General features: G+C 47.7%; 1 protein-coding gene across 2 annotated transcripts in view; it reads right to left on the bottom strand.

Moving 5' to 3' along the window:
- The window catches only part of SPON1 (spondin 1), a 420,788-nt gene that overhangs the window by 20,553 nt on the left and 385,263 nt on the right, over positions 1-14,972 (bottom strand). For both annotated transcript variants that reach the window (XM_088470447.1, XM_088470448.1), the window contains exons 12-14: positions 14,742-14,912; positions 5,476-5,643; positions 431-595 (exon numbers count right to left, since the gene is read on the bottom strand). In XM_088470447.1, the coding sequence (XP_088326573.1) occupies positions 431-595; positions 5,476-5,643; positions 14,742-14,912 (504 nt within the window). The remainder of the gene's footprint in view (positions 1-430; positions 596-5,475; positions 5,644-14,741; positions 14,913-14,972) is intronic.

Raw genomic sequence — 14,972 nt, 5'->3', positions numbered from 1 at the left:
GCCCCGCCCCCCGCTTTTCAGAGCCCGTAATACAGGCACTGTACTGCGGAGGGCGGGGCTTCGATGACACGATTTAACGCGAATCGCGTCATCTGATCCCCCGGGCTGCATATTAAGTGGCCGGCAACGGGGGGTGTGGGATGGCTGCGGCTGGTTCCGGGAGACTTCCCTTACCTTCCGGGTGGTCGGGAGCGGCACCCGATTTTCTGTAGGCTCCCCACCAAATCGGGAGGGTAGGCAAGTATGTAATAACTTTTTATACAATATATGCATCTTATTCACATTAATAATATGACAAAGTCTAATGGACAATGGGCACTCACACTGCAGTGTCTGACACATTAATGAACAATATGCGGAATACGTAAAAGGTGCTAAGTGCAGTTATACAGCCAGGGAGGAGTGATACTGTGAGGACTTTTGTACATACGGCACTCTGGAAGCATGCACTTCTCCACTTGCTTCAGTTCCTCATTACAGTCTCCGAGTTCAGCTGGTGACTTTAACATTCTCTGTCTTGTTCTGGTCCCCTTGCCGCATGTTACGCTGCAGTCGCTCCAGTCAGACCACGGTGAGAGCATACATGGGATAGTATCTGTTGGTTACAGAGATAAACTTGAAGTGTATCTATCACCTACTGTATGTATAACGTTGATAGTCACTTTGAGGGATGGACTAATATTCAGCTAGGTAATCAGCAAGTTGTGACATTACAGAGACACAGGGCCTGATTAAGATCTTTAGAGGCCCTAAGCACTTAAAAGATTTTGGTGCCTGCATATATACTTTATTCCCCCCAAAAAACGTAAACAAAAGCTATCTCCAAAATTCTCACCAAGGCCTTTAAAAACCTCCTAATTTGGCAAAAACCTCCATCTGGCAACACTGTACTTGGCACCGCTGCACCCACTCTCAGTGGACGACTGAACGGAACCGCCGACATGACCAAGACATGAACGGTCACGTGAGCCTCGCTGGACCGTATGTCATACTTGCCTACCCTCCCGATTTGGTCGGGAGCCTCCCGAAAATCGGGTGCCGCTCCCGGCCTCCCAGAAAGGTAGGCAAGCCTTCCGGTCCCCGGCGATCTATCTGTCCCCCCCGCGATTACAGTATAATCCCCGGCAGCGTGGGGGGGGCCGGTGACGCGATTCGCGCTGAATCGCGGCATCGTGGCCCCGCCCCCTGCTTCACAATGCCATTTATCTCGGCATTGTGAAGAGGGGGCGGGGCCGCGATGACGCAATCGTGCTGTCACGCCCATGCCCCGGCCCCATTGTCGAGTCATTTTCTGGGCCACGCCCCCTTTTGATGTGGCACGCCCCCCCTGCTGAGGACGCCCAACAGCTCCCTCCCGGAAGGAGGGAGCTAGAAATCGGCAAGTGTGCCGTATGTCAAATAACCAGTTACCAGATTCTAAGTTTATTGTATTCCCAAGATTAATGTATATTATTCACCACTATTATTACTATTTTATTATTATTGTTATTATTGTATATAGCCTCTTTTTGTGGAACCTGGTTCAGCTTCATCATTTGCAGTTTTGCACCATATGGTCCATGATAAATCAGGAAATGGATCATTTCTGTGGTGCCCCCCTTCCCTTGATGCCCTAAGCATGTGCTTATTTTGCTCAATGGTTAATCCAGCACTGCTGAGGTATAAGGAAATCTCAATACATAGAAATAACAACATAGCATACATGGTGCCATATAGCTTAACTTACTAGTATAAAAAGGCAAATAAGTATAATCCATTACTTATGTTTTAACATTATTTATGCATATCATTTTAAGTCCAAAACTATCCAGTTAAACCTAGATATTAGCCTGCACAGATAATAATATGTACAGTATTTACATATTTGCTTTTCCTAATACTTACAGTATATATGGTGCATCTGTACTAGCAAAGCTAAAACGTGTCTTTTAGAGACACTTATCTTGATAAAGACGCCGCAGTGCATTGAAACGCATTGATAGAGTGTCTGTTCACAGGAGGAATCGCACGCCTGTCTGGATTGACATTGTCACTGTAGTGATATACCCAGGGTCCATCTACCTACAGTGTACTTGGTGTTAACCACATATGGAGCCGTATTCAATTTGAGGCGAAAAGTCCGGATCCGCGATACTTTTTCGCCGATGCCGTCATTTTCACCTGTTTTGCTTTTACCCCATATTCAATTTGAGCGAACAATGCAATGTAATAGGTGAAAAAGTTTCGCCTATGAATAGCAGGTGGAAAAAAGTGCAGAATTGGGGTTTTGGGGTGCAACGGTGCAGGAACCCCCATGCAGCCTTCAGACAGTCCCCCAAAGGTAAACTATCAAAAAAATATTAAGAAACACCAATTTTTTCAAGATCACTTTAGCAACTTTTAAATATGCTGACCCCCATTTTCAAGTACCCCAAATTTGCTGGGATAAGTAATTTTCCGGAAAAAATACTCCTGAAATCTATTCTGCACCACTTATACAAAAACGCTATTTAGCAGCTATTGAGCCCATTTAAAAACACCAAATACCTTCAGCAAGCCAAATCGGGGGGTACCATAGTGAACCCCGATGTCAGAGCAGCCTTTGGGGGCTGTCAGGCTGATTTCCCCAAATCTGACAGTACTTTCTGCCTGTTCAAGTTTCGCCAGGTCCCGTTTTCGCGTACTTTCATATAGAATACGGGGTAAAGCGGGCACGCACGCGATACTTTTCCGCCTACAAAACAGGCGAAGTAGGCGAAAAGTCCAGGGGGGCGAAAAAGTATCGTGGCTCGGCTCAAATTGAATATGGCTCTAAGCATGCAATGCCCCTTTAAGTTTTTATTAATAAAATATACTTTTATCTTCAGTATCCACACCATCTGATTCTAAGGCGCTGCGGAACCTTTGTGGCGCCATATAAATAAAGGATAATAATAATAATAATAATAATATTCCTTCTTTTATTTGACGCTGTTCATATATATCACCATGAGGAATTGGTCATATAAACTAAGACTTTGGAGGAAGAATAAAAAGAAACCTTTATGTGCAACAAGTAAGCATACATGTAAGCATTCGTACTGTATGGTGGACTGTCTGCACACTGGCTGCCTTCTAAGGAAGTTGGATACAATAACGTAAAGATATTCTTGGATGAGGACTATCTCACCACTTTCTGTAGGATTTAACACGAAGGATTTTGGGCTGTAAACCTTATCACACCATTGTATATTTGTGTATGTTTTTTATATATTGGAAACAACATTTGGACGAAATTCTACATCTCAAGGATTTCTGGAACCATCCATAGCGCGAATATCGTAAGACCGTTCGTTCTTTTCTGTATGTATCTTGTTTGTACAAGTGGGTGACTTATTTTACGGTCTTTACTTGCTGCTTGTGGAGTCAAAGGTTAGAACTTCTTTTTTGTACTAAAGCAACTGGACTAACTAATGGTGAAATTATCACAGCATGTTGTGAAATTGTCTGCATACGAGCTACCAACTGATCTGTCAATGATTAGAGTCTTGACATTTAAAATTTATAGCAAGACTTCACCTAGCAGTCAATGCTAGGTGATAGTCTGTGATATTACACTAGTGCACACTCCATGAACTATTGAAAGACACATCACCTTCTGACATCTGTTTTGCTTTCTCATGACTCTCATGTTTGCCTCTATGTTGGTGACTACTTAGCTTCTAACTACTCTCCATTCACATCTGTCTACCGAAAATTTAACATGTCTCTGGATCTCATTTTTGTCTCACCCCTGCTTGTTGTTATTGCCTTTCTGTGCACCTGACCAAATTCCTGTTATTTGGAAATTGCTTGCATTATTCTTTTGCTGGTCTCTGTATTGATAATAACTTAGGTTACCTAACTATGAGTATTGGGGATCTGATCCTACAAGAGAGGTGAGCTACACTTAGAAATACATAACTTTGTAGTTTCTTACCGTATATTGCCATATTTAAACTAGGAGGTCTATTCATTATCCCTTAATTTCTACTTGTAGACATTAAGTATTGGGGTCATTCGTTATACAGGTAACACAAGATATATCAAGGATATCTCCTGTTTAACTTTCAGTCCCGATCTGGCCGGCTGTCCACATATTATTGTATGGGGACCAAATTCCACATTTTTGGAGCTGGACAAAATGCTGGGTTTACACACGTGCACTAACACTGCCAAAACAGATTTGTCTGTGCAAATTTACACTGCTTCAAAAGTATTCGTTATATAGATTGCGAGGACAGATGATTTTCGATAAGCTGACACCGCACTGGAGCAATGTTGATTTGCTATATTTTTTTGGTATTCACTGCTGCTAACCGCAGCGATTTGCATACTTAATTATCGAGGGCCACCCGGCCCCCAATAAAGAATAGGCCCCTATGTCTGCTTGCTACTGGGGTTATACATTAGAAACGAGGGTATGAAACCAAGTTGCCTGTGGCAGATGTTATTGGACACAGATTATTGTGCTCTGACCAAGTGGTAGGCTTGCTCCATTTGTGCCAGAAATTAAACTGACCAGGCGTGCTGCAATAACTGCAGCAATATCAGATAGTTGGCTCAATATAGCAACATTTGTGCTGTCAATTTGTTTCAGTATGATGAGATCATTATTGAAAGTGGTGGTAAATGCAGTCAGAAAACGACCATTGTCAGACAGCTTATATAGCTATTTTCAGACTACATTTAAATGTTTCACCCAACTTGTACATCTACTCTACATGTGTGCTAGCAATATGCACAGTAAAAAAAAATGTAACTATGCATTGCTACTAATAAACTCTACTGTAAACATGAATCGTATTTCATTTGAGATAACACATGGGTCATTTTGTCACGAGTCAAACTGAGGTCACAAGCCTGGTTATAGAGAGGCTACAAAAGGGCAGTCAATGGTCTATGAATCGTTATAACAAATGTGAAGAAGGCTTAGGAAGACCCACAGAGACAAGACATTCCCCAGGGCACCTTCCAAATGGCTTCCAGAAGACGAGAACCTGAGAACATTCACCGGAGGTTTCTGAAAGGCCTTATTAGAGCGCAGCAGAATTTTTTCCTAATAAAAAATGTGCCCTACACTCCTAGCAGGGCCGGCTCCAGGGGTCGGAGCACCGTGTGCCGGCCTCCTCCAGAGCGCCCTATCTTCGTGCAAAATGGGGGCGTGGCCTAATTACCACTTCGGCCCACGGGTGGAACAGCGGGACAGTAATGTCCCGCTGAAATCGGGATGTTGGTGAGGGGTGCGCCGTCTATGGGTGGCTCCCCTGTGCGACTGCTCAGGTCGAACACCCCTAGAGCTGGCCCTGACTCCTAGATTTGTATATTTTTTACAGTAACATATAATACCGCGTAGCTTTGCTTTGTTTTGTGTTCTGTCTGATCCGTACAGTGGCTTCTTGTTTGAACAGTCTCAGTTATGACTTCACACCACATAACAATATGATTTACATGATGATACATTGATAATGTACTTACGGCACTCGGGCATCATGCACTTCTCTACTTCTGAGGTCTCGGCCTTGCACATGGACCCATCTGCTGGAGTCATCTTAATCATCCTGTGTCGCTTTTTCATCCCCATTCCACAGGTGGCGCTGCACTCCTCCCACTCAGCCCATTCTGTTACAATACAAGTACTTGGCTCTGTGTATTAAATCATATAGAAACAAAGTATTATAGATCTTCTCATAAAGATAGAGAAGGAGGGGAGGGAGGAAGGACGGACTTGTGTTAGGTCATAACATAGCTACTATGCTTACAATATGAAATGGTGTGCCAGGAGGAATCAGTGACAGTGATTGCACCATGTGTACTGTGGGGGCGGGGAGGAATCAGTGACAGTGATTGCACCATGTGTACTTTGGGGGCAGGGAGGAATCAGTGACAGTGATTGCACCATGTGTACTGTGGGGGCAGGGAGGAATCAGTGACAGTGATTGCACAATGTGTACTGTGGGGGCAGGGAGGAATCAGTGACAGTGATTGCACCATGTGTACTTTGGGGGCAGGGAGGAATCAGTGACAGTGATTGCACCATGTGTACTGTGGGGGCAGGGAGGAATCAGTGACAGTGATTGCACCATGTGTACTGTGGGGGCAGGGAGGAATCAGTGACAGTGATTGCACCATGTGTACTTTGGGGGCAGGGAGGAATCAGTGACAGTGATTGCACCATGTGTACTGTGGGGGCAGGGAGGAATCAGTGACAGTGATTACCATGTGTACTGTGGGGGCAGGGAGGAATCAGTGACAGTGATTGCACCATGTGTACTGTGGGGTCAAAGAGGAATCAGTGACAGTGATTGCACCATGTGTACTGTGGGGGCAAGGAGGAATCAGTGACAGTGATTGCACCATGTGTACTGTGGGGGCAGGGAGGAATCAGCGACAGTGATTGCACCATGTGTACTGTGGGGGCGGGGAGGAATCAGCAACAGTGATTGCACCATGTGTACTGTGGGGGCAAGGTGGAATCAGCGACAGTGATTGCACCATGTGTACTGTGGGGGCGGGGAGGAATCAGCGACAGTGATTGCACCATGTGTACTGTGGGGGCGGGGAGGAATCAGTGATTGCACCATGTGTACTGTGGGGGCAAGGAGGAATCAGTGACAGTGATTGCACCATGTGTACTGTGGGGGCAAGGAGGAATCAGTGACAGTGATTGCACCATGTGTACTGTGGGGGCAAGGAGGAATCAGTGACAGTGATTGCACCATGTGTACTGTGGGGGCAGGGAGGAATCAGCGACAGTGATTGCACCATGTATACTGTGGGGGCGGGGAGGAATCAGCGACAGTGATTGCACCATGTGTACTGTGGGGGCAGGGAGGAATCAGCGACAGTGATTGCACCATGTGTACTGTGGGGGCGGGGAGGAATCAGCGACAGTGATTGCACCATGTGTACTGTGGGGGCGGGGAGGAATCAGTGACAGTGATTGCACCATGTGTACTGTGGGGGCAGGGAGGAATCAGCGACAGTGATTGCACCATGTGTACTGTGGGGGCAAGGAGGAATCAGTGACAGTGATTGCACCATGTGTACTGTGGGGGCAAGGAGGAATCAGTGACAGTGATTGCACCATGTGTACTGTGGGGGCAAGGAGGAATCAGTGACAGTGATTGCACCATGTGTACTGTGGGGGCAGGGAGGAATCAGCGACAGTGATTGCACCATGTGTACTGTGGGGGCAAGGTGGAATCAGTGACAGTGATTGCACCATGTGTACTGTGGGGGCAAGGTGGAATCAGCGACAGTGATTGCACCATGTGTACTGTGGGGGCAGGGAGGAATCAGCGACAGTGATTGCACCATGTGTACTGTGGGGGCAGGGAGGAATCAGCGACAGTGATTGCACCATGTGTACTGTGGGGGCGGGGAGGAATCAGCGACAGTGATTGCACCATGTGTACTGTGGGGGCGGGGAGGAATCAGCGACAGTGATTGCACCATGTGTACTGTGGGGGCAGGGAGGAATCAGCGACAGTGATTGCACCATGTGTACTGTGGGGGCGGGGAGGAATCAGTGACAGTGATTGCACCATGTGTACTGTGGGGGCAAGGAGGAATCAGTGACAGTGATTGCACCATGTGTACTGTGGGGGCAAGGAGGAATCAGTGACAGTGATTGCATCATGTGTACTGTGGGGGCAGGGAGGAATCAGTGACAGTGATTGCACCATGTGTACTGTGGGGGCAGGGAGGAATCAGTGACAGTGATTGCACCATGTGTACTGTGGGGGCAGGGAGGAATCAGTGACAGTGATTGCACCATGTGTACTGTGGGGGCAGGGAGGAATCAGTGACAGTGATTGCACCATGTGTACTGTGGGGGCAGGGAGGAATCAGTGACAGTGATTGCACAATGTGTACTGTGGGGGCAGGGAGGAATCAGTGACAGTGATTGCACCATGTGTACTTTGGGGGCAGGGAGGAATCAGTGACAGTGATTGCACCATGTGTACTGTGGGGGCAGGGAGGAATCAGTGACAGTGATTGCACCATGTGTACTGTGGGGGCAGGGAGGAATCAGTGACAGTGATTGCACCATGTGTACTTTGGGGGCAGGGAGGAATCAGTGACAGTGATTGCACCATGTGTACTGTGGGGGCAGGGAGGAATCAGTGACAGTGATTACCATGTGTACTGTGGGGGCAGGGAGGAATCAGTGACAGTGATTGCACCATGTGTACTGTGGGGGCAAAGAGGAATCAATGACAGTGATTGCACCATGTGTACTGTGGGGGCAAGGAGGAATCAGTGACAGTGATTGCACCATGTGTACTGTGGGGGCAGGGAGGAATCAGCGACAGTGATTGCACCATGTGTACTGTGGGGGCGGGGAGGAATCAGCAACAGTGATTGCACCATGTGTACTGTGGGGGCAAGGTGGAATCAGCGACAGTGATTGCACCATGTGTACTGTGGGGGCGGGGAGGAATCAGCGACAGTGATTGCACCATGTGTACTGTGGGGGCGGGGAGGAATCAGTGATTGCACCATGTGTACTGTGGGGGCAAGGAGGAATCAGTGACAGTGATTGCACCATGTGTACTGTGGGGGCAAGGAGGAATCAGTGACAGTGATTGCACCATGTGTACTGTGGGGGCAAGGAGGAATCAGTGACAGTGATTGCACCATGTGTACTGTGGGGGCAGGGAGGAATCAGCGACAGTGATTGCACCATGTGTACTGTGGGGGCGGGGAGGAATCAGCGACAGTGATTGCACCATGTGTACTGTGGGGGCAAGGTGGAATCAGTGACAGTGATTGCACCATGTGTACTGTGGGGGCAGGGAGGAATCAGCGACAGTGATTGCACCATGTGTACTGTGGGGGCGGGGAGGAATCAGCGACAGTGATTGCACCATGTGTACTGTGGGGGCGGGGAGGAATCAGTGACAGTGATTGCACCATGTGTACTGTGGGGGCAGGGAGGAATCAGCGACAGTGATTGCACCATGTGTACTGTGGGGGCAAGGAGGAATCAGTGACAGTGATTGCACCATGTGTACTGTGGGGGCAAGGAGGAATCAGTGACAGTGATTGCACCATGTGTACTGTGGGGGCAAGGAGGAATCAGTGACAGTGATTGCACCATGTGTACTGTGGGGGCAGGGAGGAATCAGCGACAGTGATTGCACCATGTGTATTGTGGGGGCGGGGAGGAATCAGCGACAGTGATTGCACCATGTGTACTGTGGGGGCAAGGTGGAATCAGTGACAGTGATTGCACCATGTGTACTGTGGGGGCAGGGAGGAATCAGCGACAGTGATTGCACCATGTGTACTGTGGGGGCGGGGAGGAATCAGCGACAGTGATTGCACCATGTGTACTGTGGGGGCGGGGAGGAATCAGCGACAGTGATTGCACCATGTGTACTGTGGGGGCAAGGAGGAATCAGTGACAGTGATTGCACCATGTGTACTGTGGGGCCAAGGAGGAATCAGTGACAGTGATTGCACCATGTGTACTGTGGGGGCAAGGAGGAATCAGTGACAGTGATTGCACCATGTGTACTGTGGGGGCAGGGAGGAATCAGCGACAGTGATTGCACCATGTGTACTGTGGGGGCGGGGAGGAATCAGCGACAGTGATTGCACCATGTGTACTGTGGGGGCAAGGTGGAATCAGCGACAGTGATTGCACCATGTGTACTGTGGGGGCAAGGTGGAATCAGCGACAGTGATTGCACCATGTGTACTGTGGGGGCAGGGAGGAATCAGCGACAGTGATTGCACCATGTGTACTGTGGGGGCAGGGAGGAATCAGCGACAGTGATTGCACCATGTGTACTGTGGGGGCGGGGAGGAATCAGCGACAGTGATTGCACCATGTGTACTGTGGGGGCGGGGAGGAATCAGCGACAGTGATTGCACCATGTGTACTGTGGGGGCAGGGAGGAATCAGCGACAGTGATTGCACCATGTGTACTGTGGGGGCGGGGAGGAATCAGTGACAGTGATTGCACCATGTGTACTGTGGGGGCAAGGAGGAATCAGTGACAGTGATTGCACCATGTGTACTGTGGGGGCAAGGAGGAATCAGTGACAGTGATTGCACCATGTGTACTGTGGGGGCAGGGAGGAATCAGTGACAGTGATTGCACCATGTGTACTGTGGGGGCAGGGAGGAATCAGTGACAGTGATTGCACCATGTGTACTGTGGGGGCAGGGAGGAATCAGTGACAGTGATTGCACCATGTGTACTGTGGGGGCAGGGAGGAATCAGTGACAGTGATTGCACCATGTGTACTGTGGGGGCGGGGAGGAATCAGTGACAGTGATTGCACCATGTGTACTGTGGGGGCGGGGAGGAATCAGCGACAGTGATTGCACCATGTGTACTGTGGGGGCAAGGAGGAATCAGTGACAGTGATTGCACAATGTGTACTGTGGGGGCAAGGAGGAATCAGTGACAGTGATTGCACCATGTGTACTGTGGGGGCAGGGAGGAATCAGTGACAGTGATTGCACCATGTGTACTGTGGGGGCGGGGAGGAATCAGTGACAGCGATTGCACCATGTGTACTGTGGGTGCGGGGAGGAATCAGTGACAGTGATTGCACCATGTGTACTGTGGGGGCGGGGAGGAATCAGGGACAGTGATTGCACCATGTGTACTGTGGGGGCGGGGAGGAATCAGCGACAGTGATTGCACCATGTGTACTGTGGGGGCGGGGAGGAATCAGTGACAGTGATTGCACCATGTGTACTGTGGTGAAGAAGAGGAATCAGTAATGATATGATTTACAAAACTGGTATCACCTAGCAACAAACAAGCTAAGGAAGCTATACCAGGCCAGGAGGCCAGTGTCCAGTCCTGCATGTGGCAGGAAGGACCACAAATCTCAGAGACTGTGAGAGACTTTCATGCTGCTTGTATAGAGAGCGTTCAAGAGGTGAGCTAGTGCCCTAAGAGAGGGCTAGGCATTTATTATTTTCTATTTCTGTTTCCTAGTTTCCATGCTGAATGTAAAGCGCCATTTTCATTTATTTTTACTGGAATGCAATGTGTGGACTCTAATTCTGCACCTAATCACAGCACCACTGACCCTAATCTACCGAGCTAATTACCCCACAACATCACAGTAGTTATAAAGCATCCGCTGGTGTGTACATAACTGCCATACCACCTGTACACTCGCATATCCCACACAAAGTGCAAGTAAACAGTTGTCTTCAGAGCTTATTCTCGCCCATATGACTGAAGATGCTGCATGCAATGTTTTCTGAGTTTAACTGCTCCTGTGTGACAAGGGAGGAACATTCCTACTCTTCTTAAAGCTGTTACCATGGTAGTAATTGAGCACTATGATTGTTATCGCTTTTCTAGCTGACAAAGCAAAAGCATTCAATACGCCTGTGTCACATTACCTTTCATACTATTATATACACAACTATTTACAATTTATTATTCTTGTAGTCAAGAACATTGAATCTCCTGCTGAATTTTTTTACGCTTAGGGCCTGATTCAGAGCCGCTCGTAAGCGGCCGCTCCTTCCGAGCGATGTTCGCACATCTGCGCATGCGTACGTTTTTTAGTACGCATGCGCGAACCAGTCAGTGCGGCCGAAAATCGTTTGTACGCTATATAGCGAGTGCCTGCTATTTTGAGTGACAGAATGAGGCGTATGTGGGTGGTAACAGGGGAAGGTGCTTGAAAACGGGGGAGTGGAATTCGAACGCAGGCGTGCTTAAAGGTCAAAACGGGCGTTTTAAGGGAGTGCATAATTAATACAGCAGCGTCATTGACCACGTCACTTGGTTTTTTTTAACTCAGAACTGCTCGCAAAATAGCGATTGAAAAAACCAACCACAAGAATAGCGAGCAGTTCATACGCTGTACGATGTACTCGATTAATCTAATAAATAGCGGACATGACGTATGGTGCGAGCGGCCAGGGGGCGTTTTTAACAAATAAACGAGCGTATGTTTTGTTCGCTCGTTCAGACTTAGAGGTGTGAACAGACTGCAATGTGCGAACGGATCATTTGAATAGCCACCCCTTGTTTTTGAACGAACGACCGCAAATAGCGAACGGCTCTGAATGAGGGCTTTAGTTTGTTCTTTTTTTTTCAGATTGTGATTGATTTCCGCAAATGTAGCATTAGAAACGACTTACAGTATATCAGTACTAAACATTCAGTTTTACACCAATAAGCTATAACATTAAAACCACCTGCCTAATATTGTGTAGGTCCCTCTCATGCCGTATAAACAGACCGGTCGAGATATGGGCTCCACAAGTCCTCTGAAGGTGTCCTGTGGTATCTAGCAACTAGATGTTAGCAGCAGATCCTTTGAGTCCTGCAAGGTGGGGCCTCCGCGGCTCGGACTTGTCTTTCCAGCAATCCCACGGATGCTCAGATTGAATCTGGGGAATTTGGAGGTCAAGAACTCTTTGTCATGGCCCTCAAACCATTCCTGAACAATCTTTGCAGTGTGACAGGGCACATTATCCTGCTGAAAGAGGCCACTGCCATCAGGAAATACCGTTGCTGTGTAGTGGTGTACTGCAACAATGTTTAGGTAGCGGGTCCGTGTCAAAGTAACATCCACATGAATGCCAGAACCCAAGGTTTCCCAGCAGAACATTGGCCAGAGCATCACACTGCCTCCGCAGGGTTGAGTTCACATAATGTAAAATAAAGACCAGGCCACCTTCTTCCATTGCTTCATGGACCAGTTCTGATGCTTACGTGCCCATTGTAGGGGCCATCAGTGGTGGAGAGAGGTTAGCATGGGCACTTTGGCCGGTCTGCGGCTACATAGCAAGCTGAGACACACTGTGGACCTCATTCAGAGCCGCTCGCAAAAAGCGAGCACTCGCTCTGAATGAGGACAGCGTTTTGTTTTTTTTGTAGCCGGCCGCTCGCTAAGCAGGAAGCTCACTATTGACATCACGAGTGATGTCAGTAGGGCCGCCCACAAACGGAAGGCGTTCCTTCAGGAACACCTCCGTTTGCCCGCATACAAAACGGGGCGAGCTGTCGATGAACATCGACAGCCGCCCCGTTTGTAGCTAGCCCCGGAGCTAGTGAATTTCTCACTCGCTCCGGGGCACACGTGCGGCGCGTGCACAGTGCCCCACCATCGACCCGCTTGCGAGCGCATATCGCTTGAGAGCGGGTCTGAATGAGGGCCAGTGTGTTCTGACACCTTTATATCATAAAGCTCCTTCTTGGTGCACTCTTACATTTATAAAGCCGTGATGTTTGCGAAATTTATCTCAAATAGATTATTATCTTCAATAAGGATTATTATCTTCAGAATTATTTATTTGATTTAATAAGTAAATACATATTTGGCCCTTGTCAAAGATGCTCAGATCCTTACACCGGCCCATATTCCCTGCTTCCAACACATCAACTTCAAGAACTTAGGGGGTCTATGTACTAAGCCTTGGAGAGATATAAAGTGGATGGAGATAAAGTACCAACCAATCAGCTCCTGTCACTTTACAGGCTGTTTGAAAAAGGACAGTTAGGAGCTGATTGGTTGTTACTTTATCTCTCCGAGACTTAGTACATAGATCCCATAGTTTTCACTAGCTGCCTAATACTGTATATCACACGCCTTTACAGGTGACATTGAAACGAGATAATCAATGTGTATTTACTACACATGTCTAGGTTTTAAAATGATTACTGACTGGTATATAGATGCGCCCAGTTACATTGTGGCTCATCGTGCCCCAAACGTGCCCACGCAGCGTGCCATGCGACTCCCCACACCTGCATATGCTACAGTACGCTATGGTGCGCACTGCGATCGCATCATGCATTCCAATGGAGGCTCAGGCATATTATACTTTGTGACTAGTTGATACCAGTTTTATTCATATACTAAGTGCACATTCTATATTTGTTACAAGGAAATAACCTATTCATAAAACGTAAGCATTTCTTTTAATGACAACTAATTATGATTGGATGTAGTGACTTTCTTTCACCTCCATTGTACTATGGGCCTTATTCAGGTTGGATCGCAAGGCTGCGTTGGCACGCAGCCAGTCGATTTTTGTGCTCTGCGAATGCATCACAGTGCGCATGCGTGATCCGGCCTCTGCGATCAGGAAGCGATCGCAGTGAGCGCGCAGTTCCATCTCAGTGATTGACATGAAGTGACTCTTTGGGGGTGGAGAGGGGGTTGGTCAGAAGAACGCAGGCGTGTTTGTGCATTTGAACACTATTACGGGAGTGTGCATAATTAAGCCCCTGCGATTGCATACGCTGGCAGAGGTCTAGATGGCGACAGGAAGTTTAGCAGTTTGTGACATAGGGTCAGGTCAACCACAACTGTGCGGATGGTTCCGATGTTACTCAATGTTACCGATGTTTTTGCTGACTTGCGTTGCATGTCATGGGAAGTGGGAGGCTTTATACAGTGATGGGCGTCTTGGTATAGTGCTACGGTTGCCTTCATTAGCATATTTCCGCAGCGAGTGAGTGCGTGCGAACGCAGCCTTGTGATCCATGCTGAATCAGGCCCTATATACATAAGCGCGTTGTACTATGCATTTTCATTTGGACTAACAGTCTCTTTTTCATGGTGGGTTTTCCAGGAGCTGCTCTGTCTCTGGTCAGGGAATAATCATTCACAAAATACGTCAAATAAATTGCAAAGGTAAAAGGATTATTCACTATGTTCACAACAATTCGACTGAGCAGGTCTGCGATATAACACAATCAATTGTAAATAGCCATTGATAAAAAAAAGTAGGTACTAGTTACCGCACTCCTCATTGACGACACACTTCTCTGTCTCTTCTGTTGGAACTTTGCACATTGATCCATCCTCTGGGAACTGCTTAACGTAACGCTCCCTGGATCTCATTCCCATTCCACAGGAGACGCTGCAGGGAGACCACATGATCCACTCGGACATCATGCATGTTGAGGCCTCTGAAACACAGAAGATCCAGACATCCAGGTCATCAGTGTAAGTACAGAAAAGTAGCAGTA

This window comes from Taudactylus pleione, unplaced genomic scaffold (assembly GCF_031769625.1).
Source record: "Taudactylus pleione unplaced genomic scaffold, aTauple2 ptg000100l, whole genome shotgun sequence".
In the NCBI taxonomy this organism is placed as follows: Eukaryota; Metazoa; Chordata; class Amphibia; order Anura; family Myobatrachidae; genus Taudactylus; species Taudactylus pleione.
Note: the sequence above shows the minus strand (reverse complement) of the source record. Positions and strands in the feature narration are given on the sequence as shown.